The 27,218-nt window shown below is 35.1% G+C and overlaps 2 protein-coding genes across 14 annotated transcripts in view; both read left to right on the top strand.

Annotated features, from left to right (window-relative positions):
• Piezo (piezo type mechanosensitive ion channel component) overlaps positions 1-27,218 on the top strand; it is a 127,251-nt gene that overhangs the window by 51,707 nt on the left and 48,326 nt on the right. For 8 of the 13 annotated variants that reach the window (XR_014179356.1, XM_081987342.1, XM_081987350.1 and 5 more), the window contains 8 exons: positions 2,590-2,715; positions 13,812-13,871; positions 17,460-17,575; positions 20,307-20,447; positions 22,740-22,833; positions 22,918-23,075; positions 23,127-23,218; positions 26,280-26,390. Coding sequence is in view for 12 of the 13 variants with exons in the window: in XM_081987342.1 (XP_081843468.1) it covers positions 2,590-2,715; positions 13,812-13,871; positions 17,460-17,575; positions 20,307-20,447; positions 22,740-22,833; positions 22,918-23,075; positions 23,127-23,218; positions 26,280-26,390 (898 nt within the window). In the remaining variant the exon portion in view is untranslated. The remainder of the gene's footprint in view (positions 1-2,589; positions 2,716-13,811; positions 13,872-17,459; positions 17,576-20,306; positions 20,448-22,739; positions 22,834-22,917; positions 23,076-23,126; positions 23,219-26,279; positions 26,391-27,218) is intronic. The other 5 variants (XM_081987351.1, XM_081987348.1, XM_081987344.1 and 2 more) reach the window with 4 other exon arrangements.
• On the top strand, positions 6,697-9,575 carry LOC145734168 (uncharacterized). The gene has a single exon (XM_081987354.1). The coding sequence runs from the start codon at positions 7,466-7,468 to the stop codon at positions 7,904-7,906; it is 441 nt and encodes a 146-aa protein (XP_081843480.1). The 5' UTR covers positions 6,697-7,465; the 3' UTR covers positions 7,907-9,575.

The following is a 27,218-nucleotide window of genomic DNA, read 5'->3' as shown; positions in this document are numbered from 1 at the left end:
TAAATAGCACAGAAACTTTCTCAAACATTTCAGAATCCTCTACAAATGTTCTTAACCTTTCAAATATTTTTTTTAAAATTACCAGAGGCCTCTAAATAGCCCAGAAACCTTCTTAAAATTGTCAGAACCATCTACAAATGTCTTTAACCTTTTAAAAATGTTCTAAATTTGTTAGAAGCCTCTAAATAGCACAGAAACTTTCTCAAACATTTCAGAATCCTCTACAAATGTTCTTAACCTTTCAAATATTTTTTTTAAATTACCAGAGGCCTCTAAATAGCCCAGAAACCTTCTTAAAATTGTCAGAACCATCTACAAATGTCTTTAACCTTTTAAAAATGTTCTAAATTTGTTAGAAGCCTCTAAATAGCACAGAAACTTTCTCAAACATTTCAGAATCCTCTACAAATGTTCTTAACCTTTCAAATATATTTTTTTAAATTACCAGAGGCCTCTAAATAGCCCAGAAACCTTCTTAAAATTGTCAGAACAATCTACAAATGTCTTTAACTTTTTAAAAATGTTCTACATTTGTTAGAAGCCTCTAAATAGCACAGAAACTTTCTCAAACATTTCAGAATCCTCTACAAATGTTCTTAACCTTTCAAATATTTTTTTTAAATTACCAGAGGCCTCTAAATAGCCCAGAAACCTTCTTAAAATTGTCAGAACCATCTACAAATGTCTTTAACCTTTTAAAAATGTTCTAAATTTGTTAGAAGCCTCTAAATAGCACAGAAACTTTCTCAAACATTTCAGAATCCTCTACAAATGTTCTTAACCTTTCAAATATATTTTTTTAAATTACCAGAGGCCTCTAAATAGCCCAGAAACCTTCTTAAAATTGTCAGAACAATCTACAAATGTCTTTAACTTTTTAAAAATGTTCTACATTTGTTAGAAGCCTCTAAATAGCACAGAAACTTTCTCAAACATTTCAGAATCCTCTACAAATGTTCTTAACCTTTCAAATATATTTTTTTAAATTACCAGAGGCCTCTAAATAGCCCAGAAACCTTCTTAAAATTGTCAGAACAATCTACAAATGTCTTTAACTTTTTAAAAATGTTCTACATTTGTTAGAAGCCTCTAAATAGCACAGAAACTTTCTCAAACATTTCAGAATCCTCTACAAATGTTCTTAACCTTTCAAATATATTTTTTTAAATTACCAGAGGCCTCTAAATAGCCCAGAAACCTTCTTAAAATTGTCAGAACCCTCTACAAATGTCTTTAACCTTTTAAAAATGTTCTAAACTTGTCAGAAGCCTCTAAATAGCACAGAAACTTTCTCAAACATTTCAGAGCCCTCAAGAAATGTCCTTAACCTTTCAAAAATGTTCTAAATTTGCCAGAAGCCTCTAAATAGCACAGAAACCTTCTTAAAATGGTCAGAAGTTTCTACAAGTGTCCTAAACTTTCCAAGAATTATCTGAAATTGTCAGAGCCCTTTACAAATGTCCTTAACCTTTCAAAAATGTTCTAAATTTACCAGAAGCCACTAAATAGCACAGAACCTCTCTTAAAATTCTCAGAAGCTTCTACAAGTGTCCTAAACTTTCCAAGAATTATCTAAAACTGTCAGAGCCCTCTACAAATGTCCTTAACCTTTCAAAAATGTTCTAAATTTACCAGAAGCCTCCAAATAGCACAGAAACTCTCTTAAAATTCTCAGAAGCTTCTACAAGTGGCTTAAACCTTCCAAAAATTATCTAAAATTGCCAGAGGCCTTTACATTATGTCCTAAACGTTCCAAAAATGTTGTAAAATTGACATAAATCTCTAAATATCATAGAAACTCTTTTAAAATTATCAGAATCCTTTACATTATGTCCTAAACCTTCCAAGAATTTTCTAAAATGGCCAGATGTCTCTAGATAATTCAAAAAAAGTCAAGTAAAATTGCCACAGAAGCCTGGAAATACTATTAAAGACCTTTAAACATTGACAGAACGCTGACACTTGTTGATTTATTGGTTGAACCGCTAGAGGGCGTCAAGATTGATAAACTTATTTTCCACTTTTTTCAGTGCAGTGTTTCGTTCAATCGCAAATAACTCGCTTATTTGGTCCACACTACATAAACTTTTGTACGTCACTAGATTGGCAATTAAATGGGCTTCCTAAAGATATGACCACGCGGGTTGGTAGGTTCAACCGTTTGGCCGCTAGAGGGCGTCAGACGTAACCAATTTTTCTCTTTATCTTGAGAATCCAAGGAACTGAAAACAGTTTTCAAAATTTTGGTGACATTTTAAAGGATCAGAGTCTACTAATCAGTCATTTTAGTGTTTCTGACCTGCAAGAACCGTCTGAGAACCTCTCGTAATACGGTCCAGACTCAGAAGACAGTTTGAAAGACACTGGTGATATTTTGGTGTTTCTGAGCTGCGAAAAGAAATCTTTAAAACAAATGCAGCCTCTAGATCACCGAAATAATACAAAAATCTTCACACCTACACTCAGAAATGCTCTATCATTCGTTTCACAAAAATCACTAAAACCACTTTGCTAGTTTTGGAGATATCCCGTAAAACCATCGAATTTAAGATAAGCTGTACAAAGTTATTTCATTTTTCTTTTGTACAGGAGCCGAATTAATCGAGGAAATGAGAGCGAAACGTATGGACGAGCAGGTGGAAAATGAGCGACGGATTCTCGAAAAGATCAAAATCAAAATGGATCGCATCAAGGCGAATCAGCAAAAGATTCAAGGTGATATTGCTTTAATTAACAGTAATTTTTTCGAAAGATATTTGAATATTCTCTTCGGTACTGTTGTTGTGGAAAATTAGGAACTTAATCCACGGGGTGTTCCTAATTGTTTTAACATTTATTAATTTGTTTTACTTAACCTAAGGCAGGTATTCTTTCAAAGCAGTTTACCTAAAGGTGGAGGTGAATGTGTCGTATCACGTGAAATATTATGATTCACTCTCTTAACGCTTCAATTAGCTGATGTTGTCTCGCAATTCGTATTGACGTTTTAAGTAAAGTAAAAGGCTTGTAAACGAATTATATTTTATGTAAATGGCATTGTTGTAAGGAAAAATGTTTCAGAATTTCTTCAAGTTTTTTAGGGTAAATTGCTCACGGAAGAGATCGATTACAGTGTAATTTTTAGCAAATTTTAACGGACTGAATGTCTGAAATGCTTTAGCCAGGATTTCATTTTGACTTACAGCGACTTCTTCACCGATATACAGGGTGCAAATTTCTTCATTTTAAACTCAGTGCATTTGATAGTTGGGATAATTTTAGAACATTCTTTAGTCCAGAAATTGGTGGACAATCCAATTTTCTAGGCTGAAACGAGTTTAGAATTTAATTAAATACTGAAAAGAGTCCAAATTCAATTTTTGGACTTATTTATTTGTAAAAATTAGTTTTCAAGACTAATATCGTAGCACTGCAAGATTTCATAATTGCATTACTAAAAAGTCTGAGACTTTTACTATTATAAATAGTCGTAGACTCGATGTCAAAAACTTGGTGAAGATAGTCTTGAAACTCGATTTTCCAAGCTGAAAACAGTGTTAAAATACTAAAAATAGTTGAAAAGTTAGTCTTCAAGTCAATTTTCATAAACTTAATGTCAATATCCTTGTAAAAGTCTATTTTCAAGACTAAAATATTGAACTTTGTCTTTCAATTTGTCCGAAAACTTAGAAAACTAACAACACAGACATTTTGTAAGCTTTTTAAGTTAATTTACTGGTTTTCAAGTCAATTTTCGAAACTAAAGTCGTTCAATTTGTACGGAAACTTAGAAAACTGGCTGCAAAGACATTTTGTAAGCTTTTTAAGTTAATTTACTGGTTTTCAAGTCAATTTTAGAGACTAAAGTCGTTCAATTTGTCCGGAAACTTTGAAAACTAACAACACAGACATTTTGTAAGCTTTTTAAGTTAATTTACTGGTTTTCAAGTCAATTTTCGAGACTAAAGTCTTTGAATTTGTCCGGAAACTTTGAAAACTAACAACACAGACATTTTGTAAGCTTTTTAAGTTAATTTACTGGTTTTCAAGTCAATTTTCGAGACTAAAGTCGTTCAATTTGTACGGAAACTTAGAAAACTGGCTGCAAAGACATTTTGTAAGCTTTTTAAGTTAATTTACTGGTTTTCAAGTCAATTTTAGAGACTAAAGTCGTTCAATTTGTCCGGAAACTTTGAAAACTAACAACACAGACATTTTGTAAGCTTTTTAAGTTAATTTACTGGTTTCTAAGTCAATTTTCGAGACTAAAGTCTTTGAATTTGTCCGGAAACTTTGAAAACTAACAACACAGACATTTTGTAAGCTTTTTAAGTTAATTTACTGGTTTTCAAGTCAATTTTCGAGACTAAAGTCGTTCAATTTGTACGGAAACTTAGATAACTGGCTGCAAAGACATTTTGTAAGCTTTTTAAGTTAATTTACTGGTTTTCAAGTCAATTTTAGAGACTAAAGTCGTTCAATTTGTCCGGAAACTTTGAAAACTAACAACACAGACATTTTGTAAGCTTTTTAAGTTAATTTACTGGTTTTCAAGTCAATTTTCGAGACTAAAGTCTTTGAATTTGTCCGGAAACTTTGAAAACTAACAACACAGACATTTTGTAAGCTTTTTAAGTTAATTTACTGGTTTTCAAGTCAATTTTCGAGACTAAAGTCGTTCAATTTGTCCGGAAACTTTGAAAACTAACAACACAGACATTTTGTAAGCTTTTTAAGTTAATTTACTGGTTTCTAAGTCAATTTTCGAGACTAAAGTCTTTGAATTTGTCCGGAAACTTTGAAAACTAACAACACAGACATTTTGTAAGCTTTTTAAGTTAATTTACTGGTTTCTAAGTCAACTTTCGAGACTAAAGTCTTTGAATTTGTCCGGAAACTTTGAAAACTAACAACACAGACATTTTGTAAGCTTTTTAAGTTAATTTACTGGTTTTCAAGTCAATTTTCGAGACTAAAGTCGTTCAATTTGTACGGAAACTTAGAAAACTGGCTGCAAAGACATTTTGTAAGCTTTTTAAGTTAATTTACTGGTTTTCAAGTCAATTTTCGAGACTAAAGTCTTTCAATTTGTCCGGAAACTTTGAAAACTGGCTACACAGACATTTTGTAAGCTTCTTAAGTTAATTTACTTGTTTCTAAGTCAATTTTCGAGACTAAAGTCGTTCAATTTGTCCGGAAACTTTGAAAACTAACAACACAGACATTTTGTAAGCTTTTTAAGTTAATTTACTGGTTTTCAAGTCAATTTTCGAGACTAAAGTCGTTCAATTTGTACGGAAACTTAGAAAACTGGCTGCAAAGACATTTTGTAAGCTTTTTAAGTTAATTTACTGGTTTTCAAGTCAATTTTAGTGACTAAAGTCTTTCAGTTTGTCCGGAAACTTTGAAAACTGGCTACACAGACATTTTGTAAGCTTCTTAAGTTAATTTACTGGTTTCTAAGTTAATTTTAGAGACTAAAGTCGCTCAATTTGTCCGGAAACTTTGAAAACTGGCTACAAAGAAATTTTGTGAACTTTTTAAGTTAATTTACTGGTTTCTAAGTAAATTTTAGAGACTAAAGTCTTTCAATTGGTCCGGAAACTTTGAAAACTAACAACATAGACATTTTATAAGCTTTTTAAGTTAATTTACTGGTTTTCAAGTAAATTTTAGAGACTAAAGTCTTTCAGTTTGTCTGGAAACTTTGAAAACTGGCTACACAGACATTTTGTAAGCTTCTTAAGTTAATTTACTGGTTTCTAAGTCAATTTTAGAGACTAAAGTCGTTCAATTTGTCCGGAAACTTTGAAAACTAGCTACAAAGAAATTTTGTAAGCTTTTTAAGTTAATTTACTGGTTTTCAAGTCAATTTTTGAGACTAAAGTCGTTCAATTTGTCCGGAAACTTTGAAAACTAGCTACAAAGAAATTTTGTAAGCTTTTTAAGTTAATTTACTGGTTTTCAAGTCAATTTTTGAGACTAAAGTCGTTCAATTTGTCCGGAAACTTTGAAAACTGGCTGCAAAGACATTTTGTAAGCTTTTTAAGTTAATTTACTGGTTTTCAAGTCAATTTTTGAGACTAAAGTCGTTGAGTTTGTCCGGAAACTTTGAAAACTGGCTGCAAAGACATTTTGTAAGCTTCTTAAGTTAATTTACTGGTTTCTAAGTCAATTTTAGAGACTAAAGTCGTTCAATTTGTCCGGAAACTTTGAAAACTGGCTACAAAGAAATTTTGTAAACTTTTTAAATTAATTTACTGGTTTCTAAGTCAATTTTAGAGACTAAAGTCTTTCAATTGGTCCGGAAACTTTGAAACCTAACAACATAGACATTTTGTAAGCTTTTTAAGTTAATTTACTGGTTTTCAAGTCAATTTTCGAGACTAAAGTCGTTCAATTTGTCCGGAAACTTTGAAAACTGGCTACACAGAAATTGTGTAAGCTTCTTAAGTTAATTTACTTGTTTCTAAGTCAATTTTCGAGACTAAAGTCGTTCAATTTGTCCGGAAACATTGAAAACTAACAACACAGACATTTTGTAAGCTTTTTAAGTTAATTTACTGGTTTCTAAGTCAATTTTCGAGACTAAAGTCTTTGAATTTGTCCGGAAACTTTGAAAACTAACAACACAGACATTTTGTAAGCTTTTTAAGTTAATTTACTGGTTTTCAAGTCAATTTTCGAGACTAAAGTCGTTCACATTGTCCGGAAACTTTGAAAACTAACAACACAGACATTTTGTAAGCTTCTTAAGTTAATTTTCTCGTTTCTAAGTCAATTTTCGAGACTAAAGTCTGGCTACAAACACATTTTTTAAGCTTCTCAAGTCAGTTTTCACTGTTTTTAAGACAATTTTTAAGTTAGGTTAGGTTAACAAAGGAAACAAAGTTTCAAATCAGAGTTTTATTAGATATTTTCTTTTTCAACCTGAACAAGGAACTTAAAAGAAACTGTCATTTTTGAAAAATATCCAGTGACGTAGAAAGTAAGGCGGAAAACTGAAAACCGTCTTCCAGCATCTACGCCTCTGGACACTTTTAACAAACGTGATGTACTGGACCACCCTGTATAGCAACCTAGGCTTATTTTTGTAAGTAGAAGAAAAAAAAAACTCGGACACTGTATTTTTTGGATAAAACTCTCTTTTTGAACCAATACAGAGACACCTTGTATAACATTCCTTATTTCTGCATACTAAAGGCAATGAATGGTAATAAGAAATATAAAATACTGACTTACATTATCTCTTAATCTAATATAACACCGTGATTATAGCAGCAAGCGCAAAGTATACACAAAATATTTGAGAAACGATGTGAGATTTTCATAGATTTTTGTCTCTCAATGCCATCTACATAAATTGAATAATTCTGCTTTACAAAATCGCTCGTCTAATAAACTTTATTAACTTTCTAGCGTAACATGTCCATTTTAACATTTAGCTAAACCTCCCCTCGCTCGAGCATCATCAGAATCGTCTTGTATGTCGGCAACGTCGCAAGGTTCAAATCGTACCGGGTATCATACCCCTATCGAAGAAGAAGACGAGGAAATCGCACCCCTCACCCCGCGTTCCTCCACTATCCAACCACAAGCTCCTCCCTCCCCGTATTCAGCCGTTATGACCGTGTCCCTTGAGGGTTATCTGGAACCTCAAAGAATCTCCTTTTCTTCTCCACCGAATTCTGAGTTAAATCCTCGTCCTCCTTCGCCCGATGACAGTTTTCCGGTATTTTCTCCGCCACCTTACGACGAGGCGCCACCTTACGCCGAAGCAGTCAGCGAACCACCGACGGTTCAAAGACAGTGCAGTTTGGGCCCGCCTTGGATGCAAGGAAGTTTGGTCACGCCGAGACAGAGCGTGATTTCGTACTCCACCCGATCACATTTCAGCCATCACGAGTGTAATTTTTATTATTCGTAGCTGAAAATTGCGTATATTGGCTTTTACAGTAATTTTAATGTAATGATTGGTCGTTACGGAAAGCATTACTGACTGGGTTTCAACTACTTTATGTAAAAGTGTCTTTCCGCCATATGCACTGTCGTCCTTTAAGCAAAGCTTAAGTTAAGAGTGGTTTAGAGTGTGACTTTTTTCACCTGTACTGCCGTACAGTCTGACCCACACCCACACACAACTTAAGGGTATCGGTAAAGCAAAACGTCTTAGAGAAGAAGTAGACAAATGACATCATTCACAATCTAGGTCTTGCTCCTTGATTGTCCTGGGCGTCATTATTGACTTTCCCAGGAGTGTTGTCCGCGAACGAGTGAAGGCTGAACACCACATTAAGATGTGTCCTGCCGATTCTTCCTCTTCCAAGCATCCTCGACAAGTAGGATTCTCGGTTATACCCATCAAGTACTGATGCCGTCTCAGCTGGCAGTGGCCAGTCAGTAGGTCACCGTGCTTAAGTTCTCTATGCTTAGTTCCAGCAGGTATTTCATATTTTTGGCTGCTGAGGGGCCATTGATGAGTTCTTTGGCCTGTCTCATACCTATGAGTCCCAGCGTTCTTAAAACAGCTGCTGGACTAAAGATTTTAGCGACTGGATCACCCTGCTAATGGCGATCCCCACAGTCGGCTCTGGATCAACAGGCACTGTCCGAGATCCCAGTTTTGCCAGTCGATCCGCCTCTACATTTGCCGGAATAGCAGCATGTCCCAGAACCCACACGAGACGTAGGGTTGTTTTGCACTTCAGAACCAACAAGTGCACTATCTCAGCACTGATTGCCATGATGGCAGCTCGGCTGTCAGAACAAATGTTGATTGTGTCTTCCTGTAGCGGGTCCGATAGTAGTTCTAGCGCACAATACAGGATCGCAAGTACCTGCGTGTGTACTCAATGCAAAGTGCTTTGCTGTTTGGTCTGTCTCAACGTAGACACCTGCCCCCGTCAATCCCTCCCTGCTGGATGTATCCGTAAACCAGTTGGAACCATCGCGAGCGACCCCCGGGACAGCTCCAAGCTCCCACTCCTCCCGCTCGGTAATTACATCCTTGAGGAAGTTTGAGGGCTGTAGCCTTCTAGGCATATGGTCACTACTCATAAGAAGTAGTGGCCCAGTCCCATATACAAGAGTGTCCATACGTGCAAACTTGTAATTGATCCATAGTGCGCAGCCTATGTGCGGCCCTTTATGGCTTCCATTTTTCTGTGAAGGTCCACAGGCACGAAGTTGAGCAACACTTCAGTGATTGCGAGCCTTTGTAATCTATCTAATTGTGTGCGCACGTCACTTGCCCACCACACAAGAGCCAGTGGACAATCTTCGGTTGTAATCCCCAGGTGCCACAGCAAGCCCTCCTGCAAGTCCACAGTGCAAAAGAAGCTTTCCTGATTTTACAGGCTCCCGCCATGACAATTTAGCGTGCAGGTACTTAATCGACTAACTGTAGTTTATTGTTACACCAGCGAAAATTATCTCTGGTCGTATTCTTTGGTCCCGCTTTGTGCTGAAGAGCATAAGCTGTGCTTTTGCCGGGTTGTTGCTCTTAGCCCGACTAGGTCGCACCAGTTACCGACCATTCAGTTTCGTTACAGACAATAACTATGTCGTCTGCATAGAGTACTCCTTCCTGAGGACAGCCCCTTGCGGCAACCACCATGGACCGATCTCCGTGCATTTCTGCTTGAATGCTGCGAGAGCTCATAAATGACATTGAAGGGAGGATTGTCGAATGCTCCTTCTGATGAGAGCTCCTTCTATTCTGCGTGTTAGCTGATGCAGAGCGGTTTTCGTTGACTTGCAGCTCTGATAAGCATATTGATGTTCATCAGGTAGCGGTCGACTCTAAAGCTTTCAGTAGAAAGCTTGTTAGACTTATCGGTCTGAAAGCTTTTGGGTTTGTGTAGTCTGAGCGACTTACCTTAGGAATAAACAGCACAATGACCTCCCTCCACAATGAAGGTACGAAGCTTCTTGCCAGGAATGCACGAAAGATCCGGACAAGAAGCGGTGCCAGCGTGCTCACACCTTGCTGAAGTAATGCCGGACATATGCCATCTTTACCCGGCGATTTGTAAGGGGGAAAGTTATAACGGACCAAATCACTCTCTCGAATGCTCAAAATAATCGTGGGTTGTGAGTTTTTATGAGACTCAGGAAAGTGCATGTGAAGCAGAAGCTCCATCGTTTCTTCTGCTGATGTTGTGAAGCCTCCTTCAAGGCGGACAAGTGCTCCAATCCTGGCTTTAGGCTCTTTTGTCAAAAGCTTGCAGAGGCGCGTTTCTACAGGCATTTCAGTGATGCCACTGAAACACTTCCTCCAGCTTTCACGTTAAGCCTCTCGCAGGGCGTGTCTTCTTAAGTCTTTACCGATCCCCTTAAGCTTTACTATACGACAGTGCAAATGGGGGTTTGTCTCATAGTTTTCCCATGCAATGCTTATCGTAATAGACTGCAAATTATTTTAAATTTATCCCTCTTGTATGCTATTTTTTTGTGTACAGGGTGAGCAAATTTTGCTCAGATTAGGTTAGGTTAGTAGCTAGGGATTTAATTAGTATATGTACAACGGCTCTCATTGGTCGAAGTAGAAAGGTTTCCTGAATTTTATTGGCTGCTAGTACAATGAGGGAAATAATCTCCTATAAAACCATCGAAATTTGCTCACCCTGTGGTGATATACAGGGTGTCCCTGCAAGGTACCCTGAGCATAAATATATGACGATATAACCCAACTTACCTCAGTCCAATAATCGATAATTTTGGAGATACAGAGTGTCAAAAGTTTTTTTTAATAATTGATATCATAAAATTTGTCTAAGAGGGGTTTTGTGTGTGTGAAAAATTCAAATCCGCTCTCATTTTCCTTTGTAAAATGTAGAGGGCGACACCTTGATGTACACATTTAAACACTGACAATACACCAATTATTTGAAAACAAAATAATACAAAATTGAACTTTTGACACCCCGTATCTCCGAAATCATTGACGTTTGGAGGTAAGTTGGGCTATATCGTCATATTTAAGCTTTCAGGGACACCCAGTATATTTCACTCAATAGCTCCCTTAATTTTTATTTGACAGCATAGTTTAAAGTAGCAAAGTTTCGCTATTTTTCCTATACAGGGTGTAATTCAAATTTCACCCTCACCATTGGTCAAGATGGTTATTTCAGCTAATTTTGGTATGGAAAACACGAATCTGGTGTCCGTTTTGCTGTAACTGCCGCCATTTTGCCACTAACTTTGAAATTATGGTATTTTTGACAGTTTTCAAGACATGGCACCCATAAAAAATGACATGTTTAGAAATAGGTCTTTCCGTCACATTTGTACCATTAAACTAAACTAAAAAGACAAGTTGAAGACGAATTTTAAAATCCAAATATTTTTCCTACAAATTCATGGGGTTACCTCTTTAAATATGTCAAAATCTAGTTTTTTATTTTTCGAGATATTTACAAAAATGTCCGAAAAAAGTTCATCAAGTTTGACGCTCTCTAGCGGCCGAACGGTGCAACTTGGCAGTGCCCGCTCAACGTCACGTGATACCTCCATTCGTTAGCTACCTACGATCATATGATGAGTCCATATGCGGTGCTTGAAAAAAGCAAATCAGATAGCAATTGTTGTGAAAAATGCTCCAAAATTTTGCCTAAATGAAGATTATTCTTGGCTACTATACTGACCGCCGACATATTGGATTTAGACATGTCAAGATGACTGTTTTAACTAATTTTGGCATGGAGAACACGAATCTGGTGTCCGTTTTGCTGTAACCGCCGCCATTTTGTCGCTGGCTTTGAAATTAGGGTATTTTTGACAGTTTTCCAGACCTTCCAGGATATCTTTGAAAGTAATCGACATTTGGTTTGGACGTTAAACGTCAATGTCGCCCACTAGATGCTTAACGATTATGTGCAGTTTAGAACAAATGTCATGAAAATTGATTTAGCGAGCAATGCTAAGTCACGAGGATGTCCACAAGGAGGGGTCTTATCACTCTTAATGTGGAGTCTGGTAGTAGACGAACTTTTCGGAATTCTTACCGGGAACGGAGTAACTTGTCTTGACTATGCTGAGGACATAGTCATTATGGCCAAAGGCAAATTCGAAGGAACCCTCTGTGATCTCGTAGAAAGGGAGCTAGAGAGCACCAGAAGACGGTGTTTATCAGTGGGATTGAGAATCAACTCATCAAAAACCACAGTGGTACCTTTCACCAGGAGAACAAGACTTCAGCACTCTTGAGAAATATCCGCCTCAACGACTTAGAATGATGGTTCTGTGCCTAGGAAAGTTCTAGGAAGGAACAACAAGGTAACTCTCCTCTGGGTTCCGGGGCACGTTGGAGTAGCGGGTAACGAACCAGCACGAAAAGGACGAGTCAGAACCATTCTGCGGCATTGGAAAAGCATATGTCCAGGAAGTACTTTAAAGCTGAAGAAGAACTGAAAGCAACTCACTGACAAAGACTTCCAGGACTGAGGCAGGCCAATTTTAACCGAGCAAGATCGAAGAAACTGATTAACCTCAGCAAAATTAGTCTCAAGGCATTAACGGGGTTTCTAACGGGTCATTGTCGACTCAGAGAACACCTAAGGACGCTAGGCCTAGAAGAGGACAGTACCTGCAGGTTTTGCGGAGAAGAACCAGAAACACCCCACCTCATCTTGCTAGAGTGTTATGCTGTACAGAAGATTAAACACACTGGGATTACCCCAGCTGGCTGTGGAAGAAATATCTCGAACAGACCCACTGAAGATCCTGAAATTCCTAAAGGAACTACATCTTAAGGGGCTGCTATGAACAAGGAAACCTTGAGATAGCAGAAGAAGATGGGGTACAATAGATCTAATCAGGTCGCAGTACATCTGTCACCATCCACACCTACCATTACCAATGCTTAGTCGTTCTAGTCAATTTGTATGGCAAAAATATTGACAGTCAGTCAAAATTTATGAAAACTGGCTTAATCAGTCTATTTTCAAGGTCAGAACGTTAAAAAAGTGACATGTATCATAACATTTGACGTATCGGACTATTTGGAAGAATTTTAGTACATTTTCAAAGTCAACAGATTTTAAAACAGTAAAATTTTATGATAATTGATTCAACGGAGTATTTGCAGTTAATTTAGTCAATTTTTAAGGTCAAAACGTTACAAAAATAGTCAAATACATGAAAATTGACTTGACTTACTGTTTATAGTCATTATAATCAATTTTCAAGTCCCAAACGTTGAAAAACAGTAACATTTTACTAAAACTGCCTTACAGGACTATTTTGCAGTCATTTTAGCCAATTTTTTTTTTGACAATGCTGCTAAAATCCGCCAATAAAAAAATGTTAAAATCTGTCAATCCATCTGTCAAAAGTCACGTTCTGACGTTAAAACTGTCAAAAGTTGCTGTCCAAATTACAGTAAAAAAATATAGTTAAGAACTTATCAAATTTAAAGAAATTAAAATTGTTGTTTTGACTTAAACTGGCCATTTTAACTTTGTAACTGTCAACAGTGTTATTTTTGACGTTTCATTAAAAATGTAACTCAAAAGTTGTCAAAATGACGGAAAAAGCCAAAACAACTAATTTTTTTATCACTGTCAATTTTTGAAAAAAAAAATCAGTAATTTTGAAGACACCAACGTAAATGCTTTTCACATCAGATTCAGGAAAATTACTTCAAATTCGCCAATTTAAACTATGCCGTCAGGATTTAACAAAGCTATTGAGTAAAATATAAACAATCACCCTGTACATTAAAGTTTTTGTCCAACTTCAACCACTGTACAGTGTAATATACATATTTTATTGTTAATTCGCAAATTTACCCATATGATTTACTTACTATATTATCTGTTTCTTTATTATAGATTCAGTTTTAGAACGTAGGCCTAACTATAGAAGAAAGCCACCCAAAACCTTTAAAGAGGGTAAATGACATTTTTGCTATTTTTAAGTATTGGATTTAACGTAGGATTAGTGATTTCTGTGTATCACTGAATATTTTTACTCATTTCTTTAATTCGATTTAGAAGTCTTGATAGAGGTTCAAGGGATAAAGGTAGTCAGAAAACCGCATAAAAAGTAGTAGTTTTTAATTATCTGAAGAATTATTGGTTTTAGTATTTTATGTTTAGCTTCTTGTTGCTTGATATACTATAGTCTATCCGGCGAACCTACGGAGTAATAAAATTCGATGGACGGCAACTTTGGTCGACCCGCATTACACTGTAAAACAGGTACGTAAAAGTGAATCGAGACATGAGCCCTTATATTAGAGAGAGAAGAAGATATTATATTGTAAAACGGACCGGATATAGACCAATACTAATGGACGGGGCGGGTCTAATTTTCGCTTTTATTACTCCGTAGGTTCGCCGGATAGACTATAGAACACGTTTAGTTACCACTGACTAGTAAATTGCACCGTATGTTCATATGACACATAATCACTAACACTACATTCTCTTCTTGAATGCTTGTCGCCTCAATCTTTCTAAGGAAGGTTTTTTTTTGTAATTGTATGCTTTTATTTTGTTTTACTACATTACGACCACAAAAAAAGTGTGCAAACTTGACAAATTGTGTTAAGATAAAGTGATTCGAATGGCATTTTAAAATCTGATTGTTTGTTTGTTTAAAATATTTATACAAAGTTTTTAAATGGTTTAGTAGTTTTAAAAAAGGTTTTTTGAGAGGCTTTCAGTAGTATTTAGAGACCTCCAGTATTCTCAAAAGGTTTCTGGTAATTTTTGGGAGGCTTTGAATAGTATTTAAAGGCTTTTGGTCAATTTAAAAAAAAAAATATGGAAGGTTATGGAAGCTTCTGGCAAGTTTTGAGAGTCTTTCAGTAGTATTTACAGTTACAGGTCTCTGGCATCCCCAACATAATTATAGAGGTCTCTGCCAATTTTAAAAATTTTTGGAATGTTTAAAACACTTGCATACTTGTTTCTGGCAATTTTTGGGATTCCTTGAAGAGTATTTAGAGTAGTTACTGAGTGTACCAAATTTTGTAGTGTTTTTTAGGTTATTGGATAGTACATTGAATGAGGATTCCAAAAATGTGCTTAAAGCAGTCATTTTCTCACTCCAAGTGGGTTTTACAGGAAATTTTCTCCCTGACTGTCCTTTTAAACTGTGTTTCTGGCAGTTCAAACTTTGACACCGCTTCTCTCACCGACTGTACCAAATTTTGTAGTGTTTTTTTAGGTTATCGGATAAGAAATTGCATGAGGATTCCAAAAATGTGCTTAAAACAGTAATTTTCTCACTCTAAGTGGCTTTTACAGGCAATTTTGTCACTGACTGTCCTTTTAAATTGTGTTTCTAGCAGTTCAAGTTTTGACACCGCTTTTCTCACCGACTGTATCCAATTTTGTAGTGTTGTTTTAGGTTATTGGATAGGAAATTGAGTGAGGATTCCAAAAATGTGCTTAAAGCAGTCATTTTCTCACTCCAAGTGGTTTTTATAGGCGATTATGTCCCTGACTGTCCTTTCAAACTGTGTTTCTGGCAGTTCAAACTTTGACCCCGCTTTTCTTACTGACTGTACCAAATTTTGTAGCGTTTTTTAGGTTATTGGATAGAAAATTTAATGAGGATTCCAAAAATGTGCTTAAAACAGTCATTTTCTCACTCCAAGTGGGTATGACAGACCTTTTTGTCCCTGACTGTTCTTTTAAACTGTGTTTCTGACAGTTCCTACTTTGACACCGCTTTTCTACCTGACTGTACCAAATTTTATAGTGTTTTTTCAGGTTATTGGATAGGAAATTGCATGAGTATTTTGTCCCTGACTGTCCTTTTAAACTGTGTTTCTGGCAGTTCAAACTTTAACACCGCTTTTCTCAGCGACTGTACCAAATTCTGTAGGGTTTTTTTAGGTTATTGGATAGGAAACTGCATGAGAATTCAAAAATGTGATTAAAACTGTCACTTTCTCACTACAACTGGGTTTTACAAGCAATTTTGTCCCTAACTGTCTTCTTAAACTGTGTTTCTGGCAGTTCAAACTTTGACACCGCTTTTCTTACTGACTGTACCAAATTTTGTAGCGTTTTTTAGGTTATTGGATAGGAAATTGAATAAGGATTCCAAAAATGTGCTTAAAGCAGTAATTTTCTCACTCCAAGTGGCTTTTACAAGGAATTTTGTCCCTGACTGTCCTTTTAAACTGTGTTTCTGGCAGTTCAAACTTTAACACCGCTTTTCTCACCGACTGTACCAAATTCTGTAGGGTTTTTTAGGTTATTGGATAGGAAACTGCATGAGAATTCAAAAATGTGATTAAAACTGTCACTTTCTCACTACAACTGGGTTTTACAAGCAATTTTGTCCCTAACTGTCTTTTTAAACTGTGTTTCTGGCAGTTCAAACTTTGACACCGCTTTTCTTACTGACTGTACCAAATTTTGTAGCGTTTTTTAGGTTATTGGATAGGAAATTGAATAAGGATTCCAAAAATGTGCTTAAAGCAGTCTATTTCTCACTTCAAGTGGCTTTTATAGGCAATTTTGTCCCTGACTGTCCTTTTAAACTGTGTTTTTGACAGTTCAAACTTTGACACTGCATTTTTCACTGACTGTACCAAATTTTGCAGTGTTTTTATAAATTGTTGGATAGGAAATTGCATAAGAATTCCAAAAACGTGTTTGCAGTCATTTTCTCACTCCAAGTGGGTTTGACAAGCAGCTTTGTCCCTGACTATCAAATTGTCAAACTGTGCTCAAAATCAGGATTTAGAGAAGTGTTTCTGACATTTTTGAAAGCGGTCACGTGACTGTCTAGCTAAATTATTCTCCAAAAACCACGTCCCTAATGTCAAAAATATCAAAATTTGCATTACACACTAACACAGTTTTCTTACCATTTTCAACACATGAAATAGTAAAGAAAAGGGACAAAATGCTGAAAAAACGTTTTCACAAAAAAGTTCAGAAAATCCGTATTATTTCCGTACTCTTCTTAATTTTTGTTTGTTTTTCTGAATTACTTCTTTAACTTTTTTGATAAATTTAAGTTGGTTTTAAATAGCTTTTTCAAAGCAATGCTCTGCATGGTCCTAGAGATAGTAATGTCTTCTTCTAATATCTAAAAAAAAAGTATCTGTACACTTACAACCTACTTACCTAGTAATGCCATGAATTTTGCAATGCAATATGCAATAAAAATCTTCCTTATTGCTAGAATTTACTTGTAGTCTAACACCCAGTTCTAATTTGCACGCCTGAAACGTAAAAAATGCATGAAGAAAATTCCTGTTTAAACAAATTATTTGGAAAATTTTCCTGTTTTCAACCAAAACGCTGAATAAATGATAATTACCAACAATCAATCAAGCCACCATGACATCTGTTTGCACGTAGGAAGCTAAAACATGGTGGAATTTACGTTTGTAGAAACTAGAAAATTTACATTCATTTATTATGACTGTTTTTAAGTTTAAACAGAAATTTTCTTGCGTAGTACGCCCTAGATTACTGTGAAAAGTTACTTAAATCCATGTTCATCCACAGCTATCCGTTCTGGCGACTATTACATGTTCGATGATGTTGATGATGATGAACTGGATTTGCTTCCTGAAGAAACTTGCGATGATGACGAACAGACTGATATGCCTACAATGGGCGAAGTAAGTATATTTTTTCGTACTTATTTAATTAGTTATTTAATTTTAAATGAGTTTTTTTTAAGCATATTTTATTCAAACTTAGGTGAAGTTGAATGTTATTGCTGATTCAATTAACGACAAAAATTACTGCTGGCAGAAAAAAAATTAAAAAAATTTAAGAAACTAAATAAAATAAAAATATAAAAAGTAATAATAAGATACTAAATTTTTTTTAATTTTTATTTTTTTTATTTTTTTTTTCTTTTTTTTAGTTTTATTTTAATTTTTATTTTATTTTTTTTTTATTAAATTTTTAGAAACTTAACTTTTTCTGAGGCTGTATTTTTAAGGCGACCGTGAGAATCTCGCCATGAGATTGGGGTGTATTGTGGGCTGCCTGAAATATGAGAGATTCAATCTCTCATGGTCCAGACCAGTAGAGAATCTCATCCCATACCGTTAAAACGGTTTATCTACTGTTTTTGTAGTTCTTCTACCGTTCCCCTGTTTTTTTTGTATATAATCTACCGTTTTTAATTACGTTATTGCCATTATGTCGGTTGTGAAACTTTTCATATACTTTTTCAGTTTGTTGAATAGGAAATTTAATTAGGAATCTAAAAATGCGCTTAAAACAGTCTAAACAGTCTTCTTAAATCACGTGACAACTGTCACTAACGTCAAAACTGTCAAGCTATGCTCTAAAGTTGCAAAAATCAGGATTTAAAAACGTTTTCTTGCAGTCTTTGATATAAAACGCGTTTCTGAGATTTATGAGCGTTATTTTGCCAAATGTCACGTGACCGTCTAGCTAAATAGTGTCCTACAATCACGTCACAACTGCCACTAACGTCAAAACTGTCAAACCATGCTCAAAAGTTGCAAAAATCAGGATTTAAAAACGTTTTCTTGCAGTTTTTGATATAAAACGTGTTTCTGAGATTTATGACAGTTATTTTGCCAATTGTCACGTGACCAACTAACTAAATAGTATTCTACAATCACGTGACAACTGTCATTAACGTCAAAACTGTCAAACCATGCTCAAAAGTTGCATAAATCAGGATTTAAAAACGTTTCCTTGTAGTATTTGATATAGAACGTGTTTCTGAGATTTATGACAGTTATTTTGATAATTATCACGTGACGTCTAGCTAAATAGTATTCTACCATCACGTGACAACTGTTATTAACGTCAAAACTGTCAAACCATGCTCAAAAGTTGCAAAAATCAGGATTTAAAAACGTTTTCTTGCAGTATTTGATATAAAACGCGTTTCTGAGATTTATGACAGTTATTTTGCCAATTGTCACGTGACCGTCTAGCTAAGTAGTGTTCTACAATCACGTGACAACTGTCACTAATGTCAAAACTGTCAAACCATGCTTTAAAGTTGCAAAAATCAGAGTTTAGGAACGTTTCCTTGCAGTATTTGATATAAAACGTGTTTCTGAAATTTATGACAGTTATTTTGCCAATTGTCACGTGACCCTCTAGCTAAGTAGTGTTCTACAATCACGTGACAACTGTCACTAATGTCAAAACTGCCAAACCATGCTTTAAAGTTGCAAAAATCAGAGTTTAGGAACGTTTCCTTGCAGTATTTGATATAAAACGTATTTCTGGGATTTATGACAGTTATTTTGCCAATTGTCACGTGACCCTCTAGCTAAGTAGTGTTCTACAATCACGTGACAACTGTCACTAATGTCAAAACTGTCAAACCATGCTTTAAAGTTGCAAAAATCAGAGTTTAGGAACGTTTTCTTGCAGTTTTTGATATAAAACGTGCTACTGAGATTTCTGACAGTTATTTTGACAATTATCACGTGACGTCTAGCTAAATAGTGTCTTACAATCACGTGACAACTGTCACTAACGTCAAAACTGTCAAACCATGCTCAAAAGTTGCAAAAATCTGGATTTAAAAACGTTTTCTTGCAGTTTTTGATATAAAACGCGTTTCATAGATTTATGACAGTTATTTTGCCAATTGTCACGTGACGTCTAGCTAAATAGTGTTCTAAAATCACGTGACAACTGTCACTAACGTCAAAACTGTCAAACCATGCTCTAAAGTTGCAAAAATCAGGGTTTAGGAACGTTTCCTTACAGTATTTGACATAAAACGTGTTTCTGTGATTTCTGACAATTATTTTGCCAATTGTCACGTGACGTCTAGCTAAATAAGGTCCTTCAATCACGTGACAACTGTCACTAACGTCATAGTATAGTAGACCCAAAAAAATCCTTAATTTTGACTAAATTTCCATGCACTTTTCCAAGAAAATCGTCCATAACTCGCTTATTTGAAACACCCTGTATAAAATCACCGTATAACAAAAGAAAGATAATAAATGGGGCTATCAGGTGACGTCAGGCGGGTACGGCTAAGTTGCCCTGTTTAGCCGCTAGAGGGCGTCAAATTTGACTCACGTTTTTTGCTCAATATCTCAGGAACGTTTTAAGTTAGAGGTCTGAAATTGTTACGTTTGGGGTGCAACTTTTACCTTCTATACACATTTTCGGTACCATGCTTCCCCGTTAACTATCGTGCGGAAAAGTACCACTTTCCGCACTTGTTAGGTAAATCACTATTTCAATTTCACACCATGTTAGAGACTTGGGTTTTGGAATTGTAATTTTTGGACACCAATGTCACTTACCTTATTTGGGTGAATTTCGTGAAACAAAATACACCACTCAAAGTGGAATTTCACTATGTCACTGACGATTTTGGTGGGTTTATAGTTTCTGAATGCAACGTTTAAAACCGACGTGGCAACAGTGTTGCGTGAACGAAGAAAAAGCATGAAAAGACGTTCGAGCGTGCCTTTGGCTAGAAAAAAATCGGCCAGATCCACCATGTCTGCCCCTCTGCCCGCACCGACAGTGAGTTACCAAAAAATATGACGTCGTTGATGCGCTTTTATTTATTTTTTCGCTTATTGCGCACCCAAAACTAACGCTTGCTAAAGCACAAGAGCTTTGGGTTAACCGGTGAAGTGATTCTAGTTGTTTTGATCTTCGGTGGTGGATTTTCTAAAACGTTTAGTGTCTCAATTCACTATTCGAGCTTGAAACAAGAAAATTGTCTATATTTGGTCAAATTATCAAGTTTTCAATGTCAGAACATGAAAAATGCGCTATTGATGGAATTTTTAAGTCAATTCTCTAGCTTGAAACAATAAAATATGAATATTGTATCAACTTTTCAAGTTTCAATGACAAAATGTGAAAAACGCTTTATTGAACAAGTTTCCAAGTGAGTTCACCAGCCTGAAACAAGAAAATATGCAAATTGCCTTTGTGGTCAAATGATTAAGTCAAGTTTCAGATTCGTATAGTAAATTTGGTTAGATTATCAACTTTTCAAGCCAAATTTCAAGTTTCAAATGTCGAAACTCGAAAAATGCCTTGTTTATCAAGTTTTCAAGTCAATTTTCAGATTTTTAATGTAAATTTTACCAACTTTTCAAGTTTTAAAGGTGTTCTTCAGTTCTCCAGCTTGAAACAAGTAAATATACAAATTTTCTACATATATGGTCAAATTATCAAGTCTGAAAAGTAAATTTCATCAAATTTTCAAATGTCAAAGTTTAAAAAAGGCTTTATTAGTCAAGTTTGTCAATTTTTAGATTTGTTACAGAAATTTCAAATTATCAACAAGTTTTACGTGAAAAGCGTTTTATTGATCAAGTTTCAAAGTGAATTCCAGTAAATTTGGTCAAATTATCAACTTTTCAAGTAGCAAATCTCAAAACATTTGACTAGAAAACAGAACAGTTTCCAGTCTGTCAATCTTCAAGTTTGTAATGTAAATGTGATAAAATTATCAACTTCTCAAGTCAATTTTTCAGTTTGAAACAAGAAAATGTGAAAATTGTATGTTTGAGCAAATTATCAGATTTGTGATATAAATTTGGTCAAATTATCAGCTTCTCAAGTGAATTATTAAGTTTCAAATATCAAAACAGGAAAAATGCCTTACTGCTCAAGTTTTCAAATCAATTTTCCAACTTGAAACAAGAAAATATGATGATCGTATGTTGGATCAAACTATCAAGTCAGTTTGTAATGTTAATTTCATAAAATGAGGAACTTTCCAAATGACAAACCATGAATAATGCCTTTTTGATGAAGTTTGACTTGAAAATGTAAAAATTATCAACTTTTCAAGTTTCAAATATCAAGTTATAAAAAATTAAATGCTTTATTGTTGTTCACGTTTTCAAGCTCTCACATTTTTCTGTTTTGAGTAAAAGTAAGTTGTAAATTTGATAAATTCCAGTTTTCAAGTCAATTCTCCAGCTTGAAACAAGAAAATATGAAAATTGACTTTATAGCCAAATTTTTAAGTCAATTATTAACCTTTCAAGTTTTAAATGTCACATCATTAAAAATGCCTTGTTGATCAAGTTTTTAAGTCAATTCTCCAGCTTGAAACAAGAAAATGTCTATTATTTGGTCTTAAAAGTAAATTTCATCAAATAATCAACTTTTCAAGTCAATTTTTAAGTTTAAAATGTAAAAACTTAGAAAAAGGCTTGTTGGTCAAGTTTTCAAGTCAATTTCTGCATCTTGATAAAAGAAAATGTGAAAATGGGCTATATGGTCAAATTAACAAGTCAATTTTCAGGTAAATCAAGTTTCAAACGTCAACACTTAAAAATGCCTTATTGATCAAGTTTGCAAGTTGTTGTTCTACTCAATTATCCAGCTTGAAATAAAAAAATGTGAAAATTGTGGATTTGGTCAAATTTTCAATCAATTTGCAGGTTTTTAATGTGAATTTGATAGAATTATCAACTTTTCAAGTCAAACTTCAAGTAACAAAATGATTTTTTATTTCGTAAATACTTTGGTATAGTAAAAAACATGTGATTATCAAGTCTATGCCACCCTGTATAATTCCAGACCTGTCAAGAAAGACGTTATTTGACCGGAAGAACTATTTGTAGATAAAATGTTTAGTGACACTGATGGTATATTGCTGAACCCTTGCATGTAGCATTTGCTGTCAAAATGTTTTGTCACTCTCTTTTAGCTGCAGTAGAAGTAAGTTGCTCTCCCTCTTTCTGCAGTTAATTGTAAATAGCTCAGCTTTATTTAGTTTAATGCCTTTTGAAGTAAAGTGTCCTCAAATCAATACCAAAGCATATTCAAGCTAATTTGGTAATTTAGGTGGAAGAACCAACATCTAAGAGTGTTACCATTAAAGAAGATCCGCAACCCAGCACCAGCAAGGATGAGGAACTTAGTGAAATAGCGCCACCTAGTAAGTTTCCCATTTTTATTTTTATCAAACTCCTTCCTATACAACTATCCTTTATTGTATTGCCCAAAATATGTTTATTTTTAGGAGAATACAGTTTATTCCAAAAATCCGTTCACTGGCTCGTGTTTATCTGGGCATTTATTGAGAGCGGTATGATCAGTCTAACTCATTTCCTGAACCGATACTCGAGGGACTACCGTTATGTGCTTAAAACGTTAGGAAAGGAGAGAAAAATGCTGAAAGTACGTAGTTATGCTGAATTTGAACGTTTTATTGACTGGCAGGCATTTTAGGAAAACACCCAATACGATGTGGGTATCAGGATGGGCTCGAACCAACTTTGGCATCCTGCCGGGTCCTTCCATGATTTGATGCGACAATCGACGTAAGTTTGCTTTTTTTAACAACCATTTATAACTAGTGATGGGTAAATTACCGGTAAAGTAAATATTTTAGTTTACCAGGAGAATTTGACCAGTAAATTACCAGTAAATTAATGATAAATTAGAAATACTTTGAGGATTCTGGCAGTTCATACTTTGACATCGCTTTTCTCGGTGGCTGTACCAAAATGTAGTGTTTTTTTCACGTTATTGGATAAGAAATTTAATGAGGATTCCAAAAATGTGCTTGAAACAGTCATTTTCTCACTCCAAGTGGGTTTTACAAGCTGTTTTGTCCCTGACTGTTCTTTCAAACTGTGTTTCTGTCAGTTTAGACTTGGAAACCGCTTTTCTTCCTGACTGTTCCAAATTTGTAGTGTTTTTTCTTGTTATTGGAAAGGAAATTTAATGAGGATTCTAAAAATGTGCTTAAAACTGTCATTTTCTCACTACAAGTGGGTTTTACAAGCTGTTTTGCCCCTGACTGTTCTTTCAAACTATGTTTCTGTCAGTTTAGACTTGGACACCGCTTTTCTTCCTGACTGTTCCAAATTTGTAGTGTTTTTTCATGTTATTAGAAAAGAAATTTAATGAGGATTCCAAAAATGTGCTTAAAACTGTCATTTTCTCACTCCAAGTGGGCTTTACAGACAATTTTGTCCCTGACTGTCCTTTCAAATTGTGTTTCTGGCAGTTCAAATTTTGACACCACTTTTCTTCCTGACTGTACCAATTTTGTAGTGTTTTTGCAGGTTATTGGATAGGAAATTTAATGAGGATTCCAAAAATGTGCTTGAAACTGTCATTTTCTCACTCCAAGTGGGCTCTACAGACAATTTTGTCCCTGACTGTCCTTTCAAATTGTGTTTCTGGCAGTTCAAATTTTGACACCACTTTTCTTCCTGACTGTACCAAATTTGTAGTGTTTTTTCATGTTATTGGAAAGGAAATTGAATGAGGATTCCAAAAATGTGCTTAAAACTGTCATTTTCTCACTCCAAGTGGGCTTTACAGACAATTTTGTCCCTGACTGTCCTTTCAAATTGTGTTTCTGGCAGTTCAAATTTTGACACCACTTTTCTTCCTGACTGTACCAATTTTGTAGTGTTTTTGCAGGTTATTGGATAGGAAATTTAATGAGGATTCCAAAAATGTGCTTAAAACTGTCATTTTCTCACTCCAAGTGGGTTTTACAAGCTGTTTTGCCCCTGACTGTTCTTTCAAACTGTGTTTCTGTCAGTTTAGATTTGGACACCGCTTTTCTTCCTGACTGTACCAAATTTGTAGTGTTTTTTCATGTTATTGGAAAGGAAATTTAATGAGGATTCCAAAAATGTGCTTAAAACTGTCATTTTCTCACTCCAAGTGGGTTTTACAAGCTGTTTTGTCCTTGACTGTTCTTTCAAACTGTGTTTCTGACAGTTCAAACTTTGACACCGCTTTTCTCATTGACTATACTAGATTTTGTAGTGTTTTTCCATGTTATTGGACAGGAAATTTAATGAGGATTCCAAAAATGTGCTTAAAACTGTCATTTTCTCACTCCAAGTGGGCTTTACAGACAATTTTGTCCCTGACTGTCCTTTCAAATTGTGTTTCTGGCAGTTCAAATTTTGACACCACTTTTCTTCCTGACTGTACCAAATTTGTAATGTTTTTTCATGTTAGTGGAAAGGGAATTTAATGAGGATTTCGAAAATGTGCTTGAAACTGTCATTTTCTCACTCCAAGTGGGTTTTACAAGCTTTTTTGTCCCTGACTGTTCTTTCAAACTGTGTTTCTGTCAGTTTTGACTTGGACACCGCTTTTCTTCCTGACTGTACCAAATTTGTAGTGTTTTTTCATGTTATTGGAAAGGGAATTTAATGAGGATTTCGAAAATGTGCTTAAAACTGTCATTTTCTCACTCCAAGTGGGTTTTACAGACAATTTTTGTCCCTGACTGTTCTTTCAAACTGTGTTTCTGGCAGTTCAAACTTTGACACCACCTTTTTTCCTGACTGTACCAAATTTTATAATGTTTTTGCAGGTTATTGGATAGGAAATTTAATAAGGATTCCAAAAATGTACTTAAAACAGTAATTTTCTCACTCCAAGTGGGTTTGACAAGCAACTGACTGTCAAACTGTGCTCAAAAGTTGCATAAATCAGAGTTTAGAAAAGTTTTCTTGCAGTATTCGATACAAAACGTGTTTCTGAGTTTAACACAGTTATTTTGACAGTGGTCACGTGACTGCCTAGCTAAATTAGTTTCCAAAAACTACGTGATATCTGTCCTTAATGTCAAAACTTGTCTAGAATTTGCAAGAATTACAGTTTAACACAGGTTTTGAAACAATACGTGTTCACGATTTGCGTCATTTTTCTCATCTCAAAAACGTAATAAGATAATAAAAAAAAGTGACAAAAAGCTGAAAATGCAATTTCTTCTTCAAATACTTTTTTATAAAAATAGATATTTTATTAAATAATGTTCAACCAAAATCTGAAAAAAACAATAAATAACAATTGGAAACAGCCCTTTATTCAGTCTTCAGTTTTCAGGATTTTATTTTGATAATATATGGGAAATAAGTATTTTAATGAGAAATTAATGACAGCCATGACAGGAAAATTATTATCTTTCAAGCAAATTTTAATTAGACTTAGATTTACTGGTAAATTTTCCTGTCACACTGAATGTTACGTTACCTTACCGGTAAATTTACTTCCATCACTATTTATAATGAGAATTGAAAATGTAGTTTTGAGAGTGTCTGAGTCTGATAGCACAGCAGTATAATAGTAACTTAGTGTAGACAGTAGGTTTTTTTGATTGGCTAGCGAGGATTCACCTGCATCTTCAGTAATGGGGGTGTTCAGCTCTTCAGATTCGTATAGACAGGGCGTGCTCGCCGAAAGGTCTGTTTTAATATAACCTTTCAATTTTTAACCACCTTTTTTAACATCGTACCTCACAACAAGATTTTTTTCACCCTCAAATCATCACATTGCTAGAAAAAAATCAATACCATCCTAATGATTGTAATTTCCGTTGTTTGGCGGTATGTGCGTGTCTTATAGGACCACTTCGGTGCTGAGCAGCGGAGTTTGCGATGATAAATGCTCAAATAGCGCGGAAACTGGCACAAAAGTCCTGGCATCACTTCCTTGTTACTGTTATGAAGAGGAGAGGTATTGAACACCTTCACAATTCTCGTTACAATGCAATCAAACTGCTTTACATTGCTTATTAAGGATATTTTAACATTTTAGGATGTTAGTTGTTTTTATTTCTTTTCCTTTAATATGGACAAATTAAGTACTTTTCAAATTTCGACCAAAAATCAAACTTGCTGACGTTTATACGAAACTGTCCTGATTAGATTTAAATTGATTATTTCGTGGCCAGTATGACGTAGCTAGCTTTGAGCGTTGCTATTGGACGGAATAATCTCCACCTTTTATTGTGACGTTTGACATGTTTGACGTTCCGATTTCGGTTAGGTTGACTGTTGTATTTGTAGGGTTAGGTTCAAAACTAGAACAAGAAGCGCTTAGAGAAAAAAGAAAGCAAAACTCTTCTAGGAAGCTTTTTAGACAGTTTCAAAAGATTTTAAAGGATTCTATGCTGTTTCAGGAGCATTTTGAAGCTTCTAGATACTGTGGGAAGCTTTTGAAGTTTCTATAGTGTTTTGGAAGCTTCTGAAATCTTTTTGGACTACTCCAGGAGCATTTCGAAGGTTTTTGGACAGTTTGAAGAACATATTGACAGTTCTGGACTGCTGTAGAAGCATTTGGAAATTTTAAAAATTGGTCTAAGCTCTTAAACTGCTCTAGAATCATACGGAAGCTTTTAGACTGTTTTGAAAGCTTTTAAACTATTTGAAGACCATTTGGAAGCTCCTAGCCTGTTCTAGAAGCTTTTGGAAACCTCCATGCTGCTTCAGGACCATTTTTGGAAGCTTCTAGACACTATTTTGAATGCTTTTCAAGTTTCTATAGTGTTTTAAAGCTTCTGAA

The sequence above is a fragment of the Ips typographus genome, linkage group LG9, assembly GCF_016097725.1.
Source record: "Ips typographus isolate SLU linkage group LG9, UJ_Ityp_2.0, whole genome shotgun sequence".
Classification (NCBI taxonomy): domain Eukaryota; kingdom Metazoa; phylum Arthropoda; class Insecta; order Coleoptera; family Curculionidae; genus Ips; species Ips typographus.
Note: the sequence above shows the minus strand (reverse complement) of the source record. Positions and strands in the feature narration are given on the sequence as shown.